An 18,974-nucleotide genomic window follows, 5' to 3' on the forward strand; every position below is an offset into this window, starting at 1 on the left:
TTAGATGCTGCTGCACCCGCTGAGTTTCTCCAGCACTTTGTCTACCTTCGATTCTCCAGCATCTGCAGATCCTTCTTAAACATCCAGTCAGCATCAATTGTGGTGATGTGGAAATGGTTGGGAGCTTCCTTGATGTTAATATTACCAATAATATGACATTAATATTACCAATGATCTGTCATAGACCAACCACGTTGATGCAAGCTGCCAAGGAGCCAAACAGCCTCTATTTCCGGAGGAGACTGAGGAAATCCGGCATGTTTCCGGTGACTCTTACAAACAGTCACAGAAGCACCATGGAAAGCATGCTGTCAGATTGCATCACATCACAGCCTGCAGTGGGGCTGCTGCTGCTGCAGTGGGGCTGCTGCTGCTGCAGTGGGGCTGCTGCTGCTGCAGTGGGGCTGCCTGCAGTGGGGCTGCTGCTGCTGCAGTGGGGCTGCCTGCAGTGGGGCTGCTGCTGCTGCAGTGGGGCTGCCTGCAGTGTGGGCTGCCTGCAGTGGGGCTGCTGCTGCTGCAGTGGGGCTGCCTGCAGTGGGGCTGCTGCTGCTGCTGCAGTGTGGGCTGTGTGGGCTGTTTAATGTTTTATGTTTTAGGAGTCATTCCTCACTGTCACTGTATGTCGTTGTCATTTGCGGGCGCAGCACCAAGGCAAATTCCTTGTATGTGAATACTTGGCCGATAAACTTCTTCATTATTATTATTTGCTTGGTTTGTGACTAGGTCTGACAATACGGCAAGAAATTGCAGAGAGATGCAGATGTAGGCCAGTCAGTCACACAGACCAGACTCCCCACCACTGATTCCATCCACACTTTACAATGTGTTGGAAAACAAGATAACATATTCAAAGACTTGCCCCACCCCGGTCATTCCTTGTTCTCTCATCTGGCAGAAGGTACAGAAGCTTGACAGCACATACAACCTGACTCAGGAACAGCTACTTCCCCCCTTCCTCATCAGGCATCTGAGCAGCCCTTCCATAGGTCAAGGTGCTGTTCGATTCACCTCTACGCAATTGAGCACATTGGACTTTGTCCAAGGAATTGAAGTGCCAATACTGAGAGCTAAACTCTGCCCTCTGATCTTCCTCTTTGAGCTAACTATTGTACTCGAGTTTGAACTGTTTGTGTCTATGCATGGTATATCTGATGTATTTGGACCGCATACAAAACAAAGTCGTTCACTGTATCTGGCTACATGTGACAATCATAGACCTAAACTTTAATGAGCCGTACAGGGTTTTCTCCAAGCTAAACGCATGCATCTCAGGAGTACATTTGTCTGCCTATGTTGCATCAATTTAAACTCCAGTTTGAATTCCATTTGGAATATTTTGGAGGACCAAGAAACCAAGAACCAAGAAGACATTATCCAAACTCCACGCTCACACGCTGTGGCAGGTGCAGCACCAATCTGGTTTCGATTACTTTTACACTGAAACTCCTCTAGTGACCAATAAGTGATAATTGTAGTGATTTATAATTGAACCAATTGCTGAGATAGGCAGATGTGTTTATACTGCAACATATCCCCAGGATATAATCTTGCCCATCTGTAATATATAATTCTCAGAACCCAGAAGATGATCCAGACAGGATATTAACAGTGACATATAGGATGTTTATGTCTATTAGATGAGGAATGATGGGCTTTGTACAGTTTTTAAAAAGTTAATCTTGAAGTGAATTGGCTTTCGTAACAATTCAAAATGGTTTCATTTACTTTAGTCTCAGGGAAACGGGAAAGCTGGCAATCTAACTGGGATCTTGTGAACAGTTGATGCACATGTTGCTATTGTTTGAAGTTAAAAAAAATCTTTTCACCCACCCAATTTGCTTTAACTTTCCGGTCGTATCCTAGAACACAACACGATCTACAAATACATTGAATGAAACACTTTTAAGATTTTGTTTTCCTTTCAGCTAGCCCAATTTAATCAAGACACATCAAAATTAATATCCTCAAATAGTACCACTGCAGCATTTTAAGTGCAGCTTTCACAAGGAGCAAGAGCACTTATATTAATCTTTGCAAGCCTGAGAATGTTTTGAAGATTAACAACCCCGCTGTGATCATTTTGTACTTTTGTAACCCTAAGTGAAATGCCTGGAATCGCAACAGTCAGCAGTAACAAATGGACAAAATTGCCACGCATGCAGTTATCTGGAAAAATCTGGAATCCATTTAATATGGAGCAATGTTGTAGCCTGTCTGTTTAGATCTCAAACTGTTCTCAATCTGCCCATAAAATCTACAGACAGCACAATTATAAAGAGGAGATCACAGCCAGCAACGACATCAAGTGGAACACACTATGGTGGAAAAGGGATAACAACACAAGTCACTACCATTTCAATCTCATTGTTTAGAGCACATCCATCTAATAATCCGACCAGGGTCGTTTTCCATTTAAATGTTCAATCACGCTTCTTCAAAGAAACATCCCACCTGCAGCATGACCTCTCGTGGTACAGGAGGTAGGAATGCCTTGCTCCAAATAAAACGTCGGACGAGACCCAGTGGAGTTTATCGTATGTGCACCATCTCTTCCAGGAAGGGAGTCTTCATGCAGCCAGTGCAGAGTTGGTCCATCCAGAGGGGTGCTTCGTGCTGCAAGGGGGTGCGTCTAGGATAGAAGGTGTAGGTGGTGTCATAGTTCAGGAGGCAGCTGACAGACGACATGTAGATGTCGGAGAAGCGGCACAATCTTCGGGAAAAGTAGGTGGGGTTGTGGTGTGTCCTGAAAATGCTGCCAAACTGGGGGTTGAACAAGTTCTTTGTCAGAGACCTAAAATACAATTTAGGAAAAATTAAAAAAAACCTCTTTCCATTCCATCACAGTCTCCTTCTCTAAGCTCCTATTGACTGAATTTAAGCCAGTGCCAGACCCATTAAGTAGAACCCATGATTTAACACTACAATTTGCCACTAGAGATGTTCAATTTCATAACACTTGTTATTAATCCGATTCCCTCATCATCGGCCAACAAACATCTTGTTGAAACTTACCGATTAGTGAAAGGCCGGGATAGAGTGGATGTGGAGAGGATGGTTCCACTAGTGGAAGAGTCTAGGACCACAGGCCTCAGAATAAAAGGACGTAACTTTAGAAAGGAGATGAGGAGGAATTTCTAGTCAGATCTGTGTAGGGAATCTGTAGATTTCTGGAGACCTACTGTGTGAATGTGTGCGGGTGATTGGTGGTGGTCGGAGGGGCTGTAGGCGCAGATTAGCAGCCACGCTTCCGTCAGTCTGCCCCAGGGCAGCTGTGGCTACAGAAGTAGCTCACCACCACCGAGTGTGACTGAGGAGTGAATGAATAATGCGATGTAAAGCGCCTAGAGTATCTAGAAAGGCGCTATATAAATCCCATCCATTATTATTATTATTATTATTATAGACAATTAATATTTTTTTAAGGCGGAGATTGGCAGATTCTTGATTAGTAAAGGGGGCAGGGGTTATGGGGAGAAGGCAGGAGAATGGGGTGGAGAAGGAAAGATAGATCCATCGTGATTGAATGGGGGGGTAAACATGATTGGTCAAATAGCCTCATTCTGCTCCTAGAATTTAATGTTTTAGGAACATGCAAATTCTTCAGTAAATGAGAGAATCCTCTTCCAGTATTAGTTCACGTAGCAGTTGAGAAGTATGTGTCAGCATCTTTATGGTGAATCCCTGTCTTTATTCCAATTCAAATAATATTTCACGCTACACCAGTTATTGTATGAAAAAGTCAAAAGGCCTGCCGTACAATCTGCAAAACAGCAACCTGTAGAGTGTGCCTGTGATCACAGTGTTATTTGTATCAGGCACCCTAGCCAACTTCTCTGACTCAGCACTGTTTGAGGCAGATTACTGTACTCGCTGGCCATGCATGATACCACAAAATGCAACAGTGGATCAGTTGTCCCACTAAACCCTCACAAGCCGTGCTTGTTAATATGGAGCTGCCGTGTTCTCCATGTACATTTCCTTGGTTACATGATCAAGAATTGCTGCAGTCGTCAATGATCAAAGCAAAGAAAATAACTTCCATTTACATAGTCTTGTTTGTTAGCCTTTCCCCCACCCTAACCCCCCTTTATTAGTGAATAATTGACTCTTTGAAGTGTAGTCCTTTGTAAACTATGGGATTGTGCCCATCTAAACTACAAAGTGGCAATCAGATGAACAAACGGCATGCTGTTAATCGAGAGATAAAACATGGGCCAGGACATTGGGAGACCTTGAATAAAAATAGAACAGGCAAAACATCCTCCAGCAGTTTATTATTTACCCGTCAGGGTGGATGACACACAAAAAAAACTGGAGTAACTCAGCGGGTCAGGCAGCATCTCTGGCTGAACATCTCATCTGACTGGTGGTCACAAATGATGCAGTTAGGCACAGGCATGTCCACAGGCCCCTTGTAATGATCACGTTTGAGAAACCTTCACATTCTACTTGTGGGGAAATGTCAGTTTTCAGCCAAGAACTGGCAAGAGCTTTTTATAGTTCTCAACTGTGCAGGGATAGGGCAAGGTGAAAACAGAGGAAATAGTTTAGAGTCTGAAGAAAGGTCATGACCCAAAGCCTTGCCTGTCCGCATCCTCCAGAGATGCCGACTGACCCGCTGAGTTACTCCACCACTGTGTCACAGTGCATCATATTTTCAAACACTCATGTGAGATTAAATGCTTAGGATAGTTTTTTTTTGTGTGTGGAATAAACTCGTTTATTAAATTGGCCTTTTTAAAATAAAATGGCAATCATGAGTTTTAAGTTTTACGTCTCCGTCAAACACAGTTTTAACGTCTCATTGTGGCGCTGATTCAGATAGCTGCTGTGTGCAAATTCCTCACTGCCACAGAAAAGCTGGGCTCATTCTACATTGAGAGGCTGCCAATTTAGTCACCACTGGAATGCAGAGACTGTTCGCGTGATCGAGATTCAAAACGCGTGATCGACATTCAAAACGCGTGATCCAGATTCTAACACACGTGACAGCTCCGGACGCTGCACTGAAGCCGTGCCCCTCAGAGTCCGCTGCCTCCTGCATTGAGCAAAGATGGAGGCTTGCAAAAGAACATTGATCTGTAAAGATAGACACAGAGTGCTGGAGTAACCCAGCGGGTCAGGCAGCATCTCTGGAGAAAAAGGATGAGGGACGTTTGGGGTCGAGACCCTTCTTCAGACTGAAAAGGGGGGGGGGGGGAAGGGGGGGAGGTGAAGAGCTGAAGAGGAGAAAGGACCAGGGAAGGTGGAATCTCATGAGGTACAATGTGGAGAACTGTGGAACTGGTAAAAGAACTATGCTGGAACAAGGAGAGGCGGGGAGGGAGTGCAGGATGAAGTTACTTCAAATGTGGGATACCATTGGGTTACAAGCTACCCAAGCGAAATATGAGGTGTTAGTCCTCCAATTCAAGTGTGGCCTCACTCTGGCAATAGTGGAGGCCCAGGACAGAAAGGACAGTATGGGAAGGGGAGTTGATATAGAATAGAATAGAATTGAATTTTTATTTTCCACGCAACCAGGGTTGGTGGTATTTGGGTTCGGTACATGATGGTACACTGCTTTAGTCACATTAACACTAATAACAACACAGATCACAGTAATAAAGTGCATCCATACCACATCACAAATCACAAATCTCACCAACAATACATAGTGCAAAAAACAGACAAAGACCATAGACAAGACACTGTATACATCAAAAGTCATATTATTGTCTGATTATTGGGGGGAATTGAGTGTTGTTATTGCTGAGGGGAAGAAACTGTTTTTAAAGCGGGTGGATATTGTAGCAAGTGACCTGAGGCGCCTCCCTGAAGGGAGAGACTGGAAGATGTGGTTTGCTGGATGGGAGGGGTCCAAGATGATCTTTATTGCCCGTTTTGAGGTACGTTGGAGATAAATGGAATGGATTGAGGGGAGGGGGGAGTTGATGATCCTGGAGGCCTTGCAGACAATGCGCTGTAATCTGTGTAGTGAGTGACTGTCAGTGTTTCCGTACCAGACTGTGATTGAGGAGGTGATGATGCTTTCAATGATTGATTGATAGAAAGGGACCAGGAGGTGTTTATGGACCCTGAACTTTTTGAGCTGTCTGAGGAAATATAGGCGTTGTTGACCTTTTTTGATGACGTGGTCTGCATTGATGTGCCATTTTAGATTATTGCAGATATAGGTGCCTAGAAACTTAAATGAGTTTGTGGAGGTTATGGGGTGGGAGTTGACATGGACCGGGGGTTTGTGGTTTTGTTTGCATCTGAAATCTATGATAGTTTCTAAGGTTTTTGAAGTATTAAGCTGGAGGTTGTTGTCTGCGCACCATTTGACTGCGCTATCGACTGTTAGATGGTATGGTTGGCAGTCAGGAGATCCTAAACATTTCTAACATTTTAACAACAATTGGTGCTTGTTGCATCCAGTGTTTGCAACATTAGCCTAGAAATCAATGATTGCGAGGCAAAGTGTGATCGTCTGGTCTGAATTATCCGACAATACTTCAAATAATTGGCATTGGGCGAGGGAAATGGTGGGGTTTAATAGAAAACAAGATCCTGTTGCTTTTGTGAAATTCCCTGAAAACAGTTGCAACTTTTTTTAAACCATCAAGTTCACCACAGTCGGCTTCCAAGAGCCTCTTCACTGTAAACACAGTGCTATAGAAAAGGAAAATAATCAGAGCAGAAACCATGATCAACTTCTCCAAGGGACTCTCTCTCCCAGGTACATTGTTTCTCCTCCCTTTTAGACCCACCTCGTCAGCCAGCCAGCCACTAAGTGCTCACCCCTTCCACTGTTAACCTCGACCGCTACCAGAGGCTGAACTCAGCAGGTTGCATGGAGGAAACGTGTTGGTGCTAAAACCGTTGAGCTACTCCAGCTTGTTGTGCCTATCTTAACTGATTCACCTGTCAAGTCTTCATTATACCCTGAAACCATGGCTGCCAATTCCTCATGCAATGAACCATTGGCAGATGCTGAACTCAGCTGGTGGGATCGAGGCAACGTGACCTTAATAAAGACGCAAAAACCAACCTACACGAGAGTCTGTTTACACACCTTGCAAGAAGATTACTGCACGATTTGGGGACATCCTGTTTGTACTGATGAAGGAATACCAGGTAAATTATTCACCTGTGTAGGAAGGAACTGCAGATGCTGGTTTAATCCAAAGATAGACACAAAATGCTGGAGTAACTCTGCAGGTCAGGCAGCATCTCTGGAGAAAAGGAATAGGTGGCGTTTTGGGCCGAGACTGAACTACCAGTCTGAAGAAGGGTCTCGACCCGAAACGTCACCTATTCCTTCTCTCCAGAGATGCTGCCTGTCCCACTGAGTTACTCCAGCTTTTTGTGCCCATCTTAAATGATTCATCAAGCCTTCATTATTCCATGAAATCATGACTGCCATGGCACGGTGACGCATCGGTAGAGTTGCTGCATTACAGCACTTGCAGCGCTGGAGACCCAGGTTCGATCCCAACTATGGGTACTGTCTGTATGGAGTTTGTACGTTCTCCCTGTGACCTGCGTGTGTTTTCTCAGAAATCTTCCGTTTCCTCCCACACTCCAAAGACGTACAGATTTGTAGGTAAATTGGATTGGTATATTGTCCCTAGTGTGTGTAAGATAGTGTTACTGTGCAGGGATCGCTGGTCGGCATGGACTCGCTGGGCCGAATGGCCCGTTTCTGTGCTGTATCTCTAATCTCTAAACTAAACTAAATTCCGGAAGCAACGTACCTAATTTCAAAACCTCTGGGCTAACAAAATACTTAATCTCAGATGCCGTTAAAAAAAAACCCACATTCTCTTTGAACTGAATCACACCATCATTTGCATCACCATCTAAATCTGCGGCAGATTATCCAGTCTATTAAAAACACTAGGATTAGTGGACTGAGGCTTTTAGACAGGACACAAGACAAAGCTGATAATGGCAAAACTAAAAATATACTTTACATTAATTCTTGTCTCTCGTTTATCCATTCCTGAAGCACTTGCATGGAATCTTCATCCTGGTAAACCTGTTGGTACAATACATTGTGAGAGAGTCCCAGAGATAGTAGTGAATTCATAGCATTTTTTCTAATGTACCAATGTATTTGCATTTCAGTTGCGACATCAATTAAACCGCTTTATTTCATCGCCATGGCAATGCTGCTTAGAACAGTGACTGAAAATAAATTGACTTCCGTAAATTTATGCATGAAGAGATAAATTAGAGGTGATCAAGTAATTAATCAATTAGCAGCATTGAAATCTGAAGCATAATCATGGAACATGGTGAAGGCAATTCAAGATCAGGTGGATACTGCAAATTCTAATCTCACTGAATGTTCTAAAGTGTTCTATTTACTATTAGTCTTCGTATTATACCATGAAAGATTATTTTTGAATTAGTGAAAACATTTAAACCACGACTCAGAATACAGCTGGACATCGATGCTGTTCCACAAAGTACAGTTTTTAAAGAAATGATGTCACTTTGATAATTGTGCAGGGAAAAAACTGCAGATGCTGGTTTAAATCGAAGGTAGACACAAAATGGTGGAGTAAGTCAGCGGGACAGGCAGCATCTTTGGAGAGAAAGAATGGGTGACGTTTTGGGTCGAGACCCTTCTTCATAGAAACATAGAAATTAGGTGCAGGAGTAGGCCATTCGGCCCTTCGAGCCTGCACCGCCATTCAATATGATCATGGCTGATCATCCAACTCAGGATCCCGTACCTGCCTTTTCTCCATACCCTCCGATCCCCTTAGCCACAAGGGCCACATCTAACTCCCTCTTAAATATAGCCAATGAACTGTGACCTCGACTACCCTCTGTGGCAGAGAGTTCCAGAGATTCACACTCTCTGCAGTTCTTCTTTCTCAGTTTTAAAGATTTCCCCCTTATCCTTAAGCTGTGACCCCTTGTCCTGACGTTTTCGGGTCTGCATCTAGACCCTTAAGAATTTTGTAAGTTTCTATAAGTCCTCTCTCAATCTCCTAAATTTTGTCAGCTTCATAAGACAGTCCTGACATCCCAGGAATCAGTCTGGTGTTTCTGCACTATTTATGGCAATAATGTCCGGCATTTTTGGAGACCAAAACCCAAATTTGATTTGTCAGCTTAAATGCAAGGTGTTTCAAATTATTTACGGCATTTTTTAGTTAGTTTTTTTTTAGTTCAGTTTAGAAATACAGAGCGGAAACAGGCCCTTCGGCCACCAGCGATTCCCGCACACTAATACTATCCTACACACAATTTAGAATCATACCAAGCCAATTAGCCTATAAACCTGTAAGTCTTTGGAGTGTGGGAGGAAACTGGAACTCCCGGAGAAATCCCACGCAGGTTATGGAGAGAACGTACAAACTCCATACAGACAGCACCCGTAGTCAGGATCTCCGATCACTCAGGTCTCCGATGCTATGGCAGCAACTACCGCTGCACCACCATGCTGCCCCTGTTGTGTAAATTGGGAATCAAACTGTACTTTCCTGATGAAGTGAATGCAAATTTTACAACGAGTCGAGGGAAATAACAACCCTGAATCCTCAGAGCAGGACTCCGAGCACTGTAGTGTTGCAGTAGGTTATGCTGCTCCTCAACTCCAGCAGTCTGAGTTCAATCCAGACATCTGGTGCTAGTTAAGTGGAGTTTGCAGGTTCTCCCATGAACACATGGTTCCTGGTCACTGTCCACACCCCAAAGGCATATTGGTTGGCAAATTTCATTGGCCACTGAACTACCCCTGGAGTTTGTATGTTCTCCCTGTTGCTGCCTGGGTTATCTCCCAGTGCTCCGTTTTCCTCCCACACTCTAAAGATGTACAGATTTGTAGGTTACTTGGCTTTGGTAAAAATTGTAAATTGTCCCTAGTGCGTAGGATAGTGCTAGTGTACAGGGATCGTTGGTCAGCATGGACTCGATGGGCCGAATGGTCTGTTTCTGCGGTGTATCTTTAAACTAAACTAAGTGTGTGGAGATGTCAAGCATGTGGGCAAGAATAGGTTGCAGGAGATGGTACTGATACGGTTACTCTGGGAACAAGCATAGGCCAAAGGGTCAAATGCCCCCCTACTACAATGCAAGATAATAGGAAGATGAAATGTGAACAAAGGTACCTTTCAAAATGAAGAGCTTTACAGAATTCACATGAATCAGAGTACATAAGGCGACATTACCTGCAGCCTCTCTAGAAGCCCAGTCAGAGCCTGTAGCCAGGTCAGCCCGTGTGTAAACTGCTCAGTGTTAATAATGCCGATTTCCGTCTTCAATTCTGGTACAATCGCTCCTGTCCTCCAGCCATGACGAAGCATTAGGTCCTATCGATCGTAAAAGAAAATATGGCTTATAGTCCCAGACCTTGCATTTGGGTGCCAGGCATGATCAGATCACAGAAGCTAAGTTCATACACTTTAAATTAATTCCAAATAAAGTGAGTGGGATTGCAATGCACCAGTGGGAAGAAGAACATTGGCAGAATCAGCTGCAGCAAGACCCTTGAGAAATCAGAAAGTGAATATAATTAAGTCCCATTTCAGTATTTTGGATTGAAGCTCTGAAGTGCCCAATGGTCACACATTTCATGGGGAGCTTGCATCAAAATACAGTCAAGATGGAGCCATTCTTTATCACTGAAAATGAGAATACATTGACAAAGTAGGTAAATACATTCTTTGCTGGCTTTACATTGCACTAAATGTTATTCCCTTATCATGTATCTATCTATACACTGTAATTGCATTGATTGTAATCATGCATTGCCTTTCCACTGACTGGTTAGCACACAATAAAAGCTTTTCACTGTACCTCTTCACACGCGACAATAAACTAAACTGAACTGAACTACCCAAAACGTTGCCTATTTCCTTCGCTCCATTGATGCTGCTGCACCCGCTGAGTTTCTCCAGCATTTTTGTGTATCCTGAACTACACATTGACAAAGTATCATAAACATCATCCTGAATACTCCATATTCCAGCAAGCACAAAGACTGTGGGATTTACTGCCAAGTAAATAAATGCATGTCTTTAAATGAATTAATTTTCAAATTTAGAACAGATAATAAATTTGCCTTATGAAAAATGAAGGCTAGCAAATTAACTCAAAATCCATGAAAGTGTCCTTGCCAGTTTCTGTTTGCAATGTCAATTGTGACCCAGTTTATCCGAACGAAAGGGCTGAAAGCTGCTGGCACATGATCAGCCGCACACACAGCAGGCGGCGTCTGCAGCAGCATCATGTTGTGCATTAATTACAGTCCACTGGCAGCAGATTACAGCAGTTAAGCTGTGGGGCTTGCCTCGCCTAAACTCACCGATGGCCACAAAGGCCAATAATGTGTGCCGTGCGCTCGTAACAGATGGAATCTGAGGAGTTTTATAAATGCAGTCTTCCCTCCGTGTAAAGCTGCTGCTTCTTGATATCTTCCCTCAGATCGGTGCATTAAGGCAGCTTCTTTTAGTTCAATATTACCTTTGAAATCACTTAACACCAGGACAAACTCTAAGCACAACCACGTAATGACCTAAAACTGAAGACTTTGTCGGAATAAACTGCAGGTGCTGGTTTATACCGTTAATAGACACAAAATGCTGGAGTAACTCAGCGGGACAGGCAGCACCTCTGGAGAGAAGGAATGAACAGTCACCCACCCTTTAACACGTTAAACATGTCCAATCCATTTACCTCTCAAATGTCCTTTAAATGTTATTGTACCTGCCTGGAGCACTTCTGACTACTCATTTCCATATAAACATCACACTCAGTGAGAAAAAGTTGGCCCTCAGGTCACTTTTAAATCTTTTCCCTCTCACCTTAAGCCCTGCCTTCTACTTCTGATTCCGCTTCGCTAGGAATAAAATCTGTGAGCATTCACCTTATCTATGCCCCTTATACACCTCTGTAAGATCACTCCTCACTCTCCAACATTCCAAGGAATAATATCCTAGCCAGACCAATCTTTCCATATGACATATGCCATTTCCAACATTCTTTGTGGTTATAGAAATATGGAATATTAAGGAAGATTTCTTCGAGTCCTCAAGTCCTGGCAACATTCCACTCATTTTTGTTTTACACTCTTTACAGTTTAAATGGCACCGTTTCTACAGCAGGGTAACTGCACGGTAGCTCAGTGGTAGAGTTGCTGCCTTACAGAGATGGAGACCCGGGTTCAATCCCGACTACGGGTGCTGTCTGTACGGAGTTTGTACATTCTCCCCGTGACCTGCATGGGTTTTCTCCGAGACCTTCGGTTTCCTCCTGTAGGTAAATTGGCTTGGTAAATGTAAAAATGTGTGTAGGATAATGTTAATATGCGGGGATTGCTGGTCGACGCGGACCCGGTGGACCGAAGGGCCTGATTCAACACTGTATCACTAAACAAAAATCAAACTAAAACTGTACACAATACTCCAATGCAACCTCAATATCATTTTCTACAGCTGCACCATAATATCTCAATTCCTATTCACGATGACCTGACTAATGAAGGACGGCATGACAAAGGTCTGTTCAAGAATCTCTGTATTTGGACTCCTAGATCCCTCTGTTTTACAACACTTCCCAGGACCAACCTTTCATTGTGAAAGTCCTATCAAGTCAAGTCAAGTCAAGTTTATTTGTCACATACACATACGAGATGTGCAGTGAAATGAAAGTGGCAATGCTCGCGGACTTTTGTGCAAAAGACAAACAACAAAACAACCAAACAAATTATAAACACAATCATAACACACCTATTCTTTTACATAATAAATAATGGAAGGAAAAATAATGGAAGGAAAAACGTTCTGTAGAGTTAGTCCCTGGTGAGATAGGCGTTTACAGTCCGAATTGCCTCTGGGAAGAAACTCCTTCTCAACCTCTCCGTTCTCACCGCATGGCAACGGAGGCGTTTGCCTGACCGTAGCAGCTGGAACAGTCCATTGCAGGGGTGGAAGGGGTCTCTCATGATTTTGTTTGCTCTGGAGTTGCACCTCCTGTTGTATAGTTCCTGCAGGGGGGTGAGTGAAGTTCCCATAGTGCGTTCGGCCGAACGCACTACTCTCTGCAGACCCTTCTTGTCCTTGGCAGAGCAATCCAGGTTTGACTTTCCAAAATGCGACACTTCAGTTATCCAAATTAAACTGCAATTGCCATTTCTCTGATCACTGACATATCTGATCAGGAACACACGGCAATTATTGATAACGTTCGTCACTGTCTATGATATGACCAGTTTTAGTCTCATCTATGGGCAGTGAGCAGGTGCTTTAGACCTGCACGGGAAGGTAGATGCTCCCACCCTCACTAGTCTCGGGCAGATGGGGCTCGTCAGCCTGGGAAGGCAGTCCATCTAGGAGAGGGAAAACTCTGATTTAAAACCTCCACTGCCTTGTGGCCATATCCAGTCATGGAAAAGGCTCCAGGAGTAAACCTCAAGTAAATCCGGAGTCGGAGCCCCTAAGGCAGTTTGTCGTTGTCTACAACCTCGCTCTGGCAGCTCCTGCGACGTGCCAAACTGTAACGGCCCTGCTGTTCCTTTGGATCAATCAGCGACGTGGAGAGGGGGGGACGTGCTGCATGGGCAACAGCCTGTCCTCCATATGACATCGCCCAGGCTTGCATCCGACCAGGATGCATCACCCATGGTCAGTCATGACCGAGGGGGGTCTACTAACCAGTATCATCTGCAAACTTAATGACCATGCCTTGTACATTCGCCTCCAGATTATTGACATAGATGACAAACAACAATGGGCGCCCAGCACTGAACCCTCTGGCACACCACTAGTATCAGGACTCCAATCCAAAAAATAACCTTCTGCCGTCTCCCTTTGCTTCCAACCATCAAGCCAATTGTGCATCCAACTAGGTATCTCTCCCTGCATTCCAACTTTCCAGACCAGCTGCTTATGCTGAACCATGTCAAACTCCTTGTTGGTCCATACAGGCAATGTCCATGGCCTGACCCACAAGCCCCATGGTTCAACAAGCTAGCAGATTTGAGGAATACAATTTCCCACACACAAAACAGTGCTGATTATCCTTATAAGTCCTTCCCTATCCAAATGCTAGTGGATCTGCATATCAGAATCCCCTCAAGTAACTATCCCTGTCATCAATTCTGCCTTCCGGAGATTTATAGCACTTCACACTGTGTCCTGCAGCCTACAGAGTAAAAGATGCTAAACAGTATTATATCTCATCGGGAGCAGTCCCAAAAGCTCACCATCTTTAAAAACAACTTCAAAAAGAGATAAAAGTAGAGGAGGAAAGTCCACATACTCCGGACTCACGACCACTGCTCAGTCTGAAGAAGGGTCCAGACCCGAAACGTCCCCCATTCCTTCTATCCCGAGATGCTGCCTGTCCTGCTACTCCAGCATTTTAGGCCTATCTTCCACATACTCAACTTCAGCCTGCATATATTTATTGTGTGCGAACCCTTTCCCTCACAGTTCACTGTGCGAGTGGATCAGTGACCCTGCATCCCACTTGTACACTGCAGGTGGATGTTATATAAATAACGGCTCGATGCCTGAACTTACGGCCAGGTCGCTGTAGAGATGGTCGCCAAAATAAAGCACCTTTGATCCACGCCAGCCAGTCAATCGTAGAAAGTCGAACAGGTTGCCCTGCAGATTGAAAGGACAAGTATGAACAAGGGCTGACATTTCAGAACAGTTCACTTTAATAAACGTGGAGCAAACCTTCAAAAGCTGTGGAACAATTCCTGAATAATGAAGCAAACAGGAACGTTGATCCAAATGCAAGCCACTAACTAAAGACTATTATAAATTAGAATCAAAACTAATAAACCTTACAGTAAATATAGGTGTTAATAGAAGGCAGGACATGCATTAATCTTATTGAGCAAATAGGAGCTTCCTTATTTTGAAAAAAGGCCACACATTATTTCTAAAATGTACATCAAAATATTTCAAAAGGAAAGTGTCAATTGATGCGGTGTTTGACCAAAGAAAACTTTTATATTAAAAATGGATATTAAAAATTTAAATATAAAATGTTACAGACTGCAAAAAATGAGGACAAATGCTGACAATACACTTCTTCCTTTCATAAAGAGAGCAGATAGAGTGGACTGTGTACAGTGATTTGCTGGGCTGAGTAGGAACACAGAGTACTGCCAAACTCCTCACACACATACAGTGCAAAGACCAATTTGTTACCTTCCCATGAGACAATCTGACAGCCCAAATAACAACTTGTTCACCAAACATCAGGATGCTAACAAGATTGCTGCTGCTGCTTGGGGCTTAAGAGCTCAAGGCTTTGAAATTACTATTTTAAAATCAGCAAAACTTTAAACAAGAAATACAGTGCAGGCAGGTCAAGTAGATTTTACTGCTACCAACTTCCAACAAATCAATTGCCAAACTGTGCAAAATATTCTGATTTAAAAATAATTTTTGCTTCTCCGAATAGTGTATTTGTGCCAGGGAAAACACGTTTTACTTATTTCTGGAAGTCTGTACTTTCACACGCTCAATTAAAAATCACACATTTGAGGCCAAAATCAGAATAGATGCAAACCTGCTGAAAACTGACAAATGGACTTTGTTGGTAGTGTTTTGTGATACAGCATCTTTGTACTCATAGGTCAGAATCTTATAATCCTTGAATATAGTCTAACAATTGAGTGAGTAATGTTGGTGATATTAGAAACACCTTTTAATTACAGTGTGGAAAGTGAAGACACTATTTTAGTTTCAAGATATATTTTAGCCAAGATATATGCGCCCGTTTCTTTAAAATACTATACTTAAAATACTAAAATCAAGAAGGAACTGCAGATGCTGGAAAATCGAAGGTTGTATCATTCTGTATTGACTATTTCATGCCCTGTTCAACTCAAGTTTTACTTCTCACCATTTCTGACGAGGAGACAAGTGCGGATGAGTGGGGGCCCTCAGTTTTCCCTTTCAGCTGTGATGCAAATGTCTCCCAAAAGGAATATTTGCTCAACTTTGGGAACTTACAATCGGGACACCCACAAATTTATTGTCAATCAGAGCCAAGTGTGATCACGCCACAAACCTAGTGTGCTGTTTGGCTGATTACATCACGTCATTGAAGCAAAACGTCGTGCCGACATGAATGACTTTCATTGTCCATTGTCACAGAGCGAGAGCCCAACTATTTTCATTCATCGGATGCACATAATTCATCAGCTCATGACACTGTTCCACTCGACGAATTTAAAACTCCGCTAGCTTCCAAACAACATAATTAGCAGCAGCGTTAGAGCAACAAGGATAAGTTCTTCATAAAAGCAGAACCACGACTTGCCTGGCCCGCTGAGTTACTCCAGCATTTTGTGTAAACCAGCATCTGCAATTCCTCCCTACACAATAAAAAGGTCACCAGATTGAGGTGGGGACATAAGATAATAGTCATGCAACGGTGGATCAAAGAGAAGCAGAGGAGAAAAAAATTGAAAAAACTGCAGATGCTAGAATTCTGAAATAAAAATCAGAACATTTTGAAAAAACTCAGTAGGCCAAGAAGCCTCTGTGGAAAGAGAAATGGTTATCTTCTCTGGTTTGGGGGCATACATCATGAGTTCTGATGAAGGATCCAAACTTTGATAGGGTAGCGCCTGATCTGTCCCCAGCTGAAGTGGAGTTTCACACGCTTGGGGTGAGTGGTGTGTTCAATAGGAGATGTTGTTCTTCTCTCAAGTTTTGCAACTCACATCTCCATGGGGCTGTGGATGCTCAGAGTAGCTTCAAGACCGAAGACCGATAGTACTTCGAAACCAAGGCCAATCATCTTATCAACTTTGCCCACAACCTGCCGGTCTTATCCTGGTAAGGTGCGGAGGAAAGGTGGCAGAAAAAGTCGCCGTGATCGTATTGATTGGTGAAGCAGCCTCAAGGATCAGTGTTTGGTCATCCAGCCATTTAATGTTATGGTTTCAAGCCAGTTTGGTTCAAGGCAAACAAAATCCTCAGATCATGCTGGTGTCTTTTTACCCATTCAATCCAGCTGATTGAACAATGGCATGAAGAGGAATTTGTGACAAACTGAACCTCTGCAAGATATTCGACAATGCATATGCATCACCTGCCAATCTCTGAATGACTGCATGGCAAGAAAAATACAAGAATAATTCTCGGAATCTGAAGTAAAACACAAACCAGATGCCGCAAGTACTGTGCGAGGAGGAACAGTTAAGGGTTTGGAGCAATGATTTTTCAGCTTTATTGCAATAAGAGGGATGTTGTTCTGGAGGAGCAAGGAATTACTAAATAATTAACAAATAACTGTAGTAGGGAAAAACTTACAATTCCTGGGATACCAGCACAGGTCACCAACTGGAATTCTCCCAGTCTGCATCTGGCTTCTCAGGCTGGTTATGTAACATTAGCAAACCAAATGTCAACTGCAAGAATGCCGACTGATCAAACAGTAAAAAATGGACAAGTAGAAAGTTGACCTCACGGGCGGGCAATGCTATTCCACATCCGCAAGTTCTCAGGCTTGTTATGTAACAGCAAGGCCATTGCAAAATCATCCCAATTTTGTAAACTTTTTATTTCCTCAGGAGATCGCGAGTAATGGTAGACATTTTCCCCATGGATAGATTTAAAGCAGCTTTGGCCATGGCGTGGCTAAACTAAAATGACCAACCTTGAGTTAAGCCATACTCTCTCTACTTTCCCCTCCAGGCTTAAGGGCCTGTCCCACTTGGTCTACGCGTCGTGGGGGGGCACGTGGGTGATGTGCGCATAGCGCATGCTGAGGCGTGGAATCGGATGTCGTGGCGCGCTTTATGAGCGGCGCTACAGGATTTCGTAGTGTACCGAAATCCTCACTCGCCACCTGCGTGACGTATCGCTGACACATTGGCGTCACACGTTGTATCGTGTGGTGACGCATGGTTACGTCGCCATGCGTCAACGTCCGTACACATGCGACGCCGCGCGCTGCCCATACGCAGTCGGCCCGCCTTTTACGCGTCATGTAACCTCTAACCTCGTCCACACAGACCTCTTCCTGGGTTTCTTGCTGGCCTTTCTTGTTGTACTCCTGCCTGGCTGATCTGTCAGTATGAGGGCTGCTGCTAACAGATGTCTCTGTTGTTGCTGTAGCAATAAAATCTGTAGCTCTTCCACGATGGTCATGATGCAGAATAAGGAAGCAGGGTATTCTAATGAGGTCACGCGCACCAGACGGCTGTGCTGACGCATAATAACGCGTGATTTGCACGCAACCATCCGTCACTACCGGCCTGTCATGTAAATGACACGCAAATAACGCCCAAGTGGGACAGGCCCTTTAGTTGCCGGCCAGCCAGGACATGAAAAATCACCAAAGCATTCTATTTCCTTTGAAGTAAATGGCCCCATGTTGATCAATATAAAAGACTTGGAGATGGGTTGATTAACAAGTTTGCAGGCAGTACCAAAGAATCAGTGGATTTTGAACAGCAATGGTGGTTGATACATTAATTTCACATTCAAGCAGATGGGGTCATTTTAATTTGGCATCATGGTTGGCACAGACATTGTGGGCCAAAGGGCCTTTGCCTGTGCTGTACTATTGTAGGCTCTATGTTCTTGATTCAGTCTTATCTCTACATATGCTCAACAGACAGATATCCCGCTACAAATACTGCAGCATTCAGCAATCTTCTCACCCCAGAAAAAACAAGTTTGGATGTGTATTCATCTGGGGATCCAAAACTTTGATGGCCCAGGTAATCAGCAAATTTCTGGCTCACGATCTCATCTACATTAATGCCTTAAAACAAATCAGAATTTTCCCTGCTTATTTCAATAAACACCAACTGCGTTATCTAGAAAAAGGCACTAAAGTGGTGAAGCAAGTCTGTAGGTCAGGCAACACCCCTGGACATGGACAGGTGGCATTTTGGGTCGGGACCCTTCTTCAGTCTGATCGTTTTATCTATCCATACGAACATGAGCAACTCCGTATGAGCAGGGTGCTGCATTACTCCAAATCTCTTGGATTTC

General features: G+C 43.7%; 1 protein-coding gene across 1 annotated transcript in view; it reads right to left on the minus strand.

Annotated features, from left to right (window-relative positions):
- Positions 1-2,162: 2,162 nt before the first annotated feature.
- nt5dc2 (5'-nucleotidase domain containing 2) overlaps positions 2,163-18,974 on the minus strand; it is a 75,788-nt gene continuing 58,976 nt past the window's right edge. The window contains exons 11-14 of the mRNA XM_055648288.1: positions 14,523-14,609; positions 10,170-10,310; positions 7,959-8,023; positions 2,163-2,791 (exon numbers count right to left, since the gene is read on the minus strand). Of these exons, the coding sequence (XP_055504263.1) occupies positions 2,530-2,791; positions 7,959-8,023; positions 10,170-10,310; positions 14,523-14,609 (555 nt within the window). The 3' untranslated portion in view covers positions 2,163-2,529. The remainder of the gene's footprint in view (positions 2,792-7,958; positions 8,024-10,169; positions 10,311-14,522; positions 14,610-18,974) is intronic.

Source organism: Leucoraja erinacea, chromosome 16 (genome assembly GCF_028641065.1).
Source record: "Leucoraja erinacea ecotype New England chromosome 16, Leri_hhj_1, whole genome shotgun sequence".
Classification (NCBI taxonomy): domain Eukaryota; kingdom Metazoa; phylum Chordata; class Chondrichthyes; order Rajiformes; family Rajidae; genus Leucoraja; species Leucoraja erinaceus.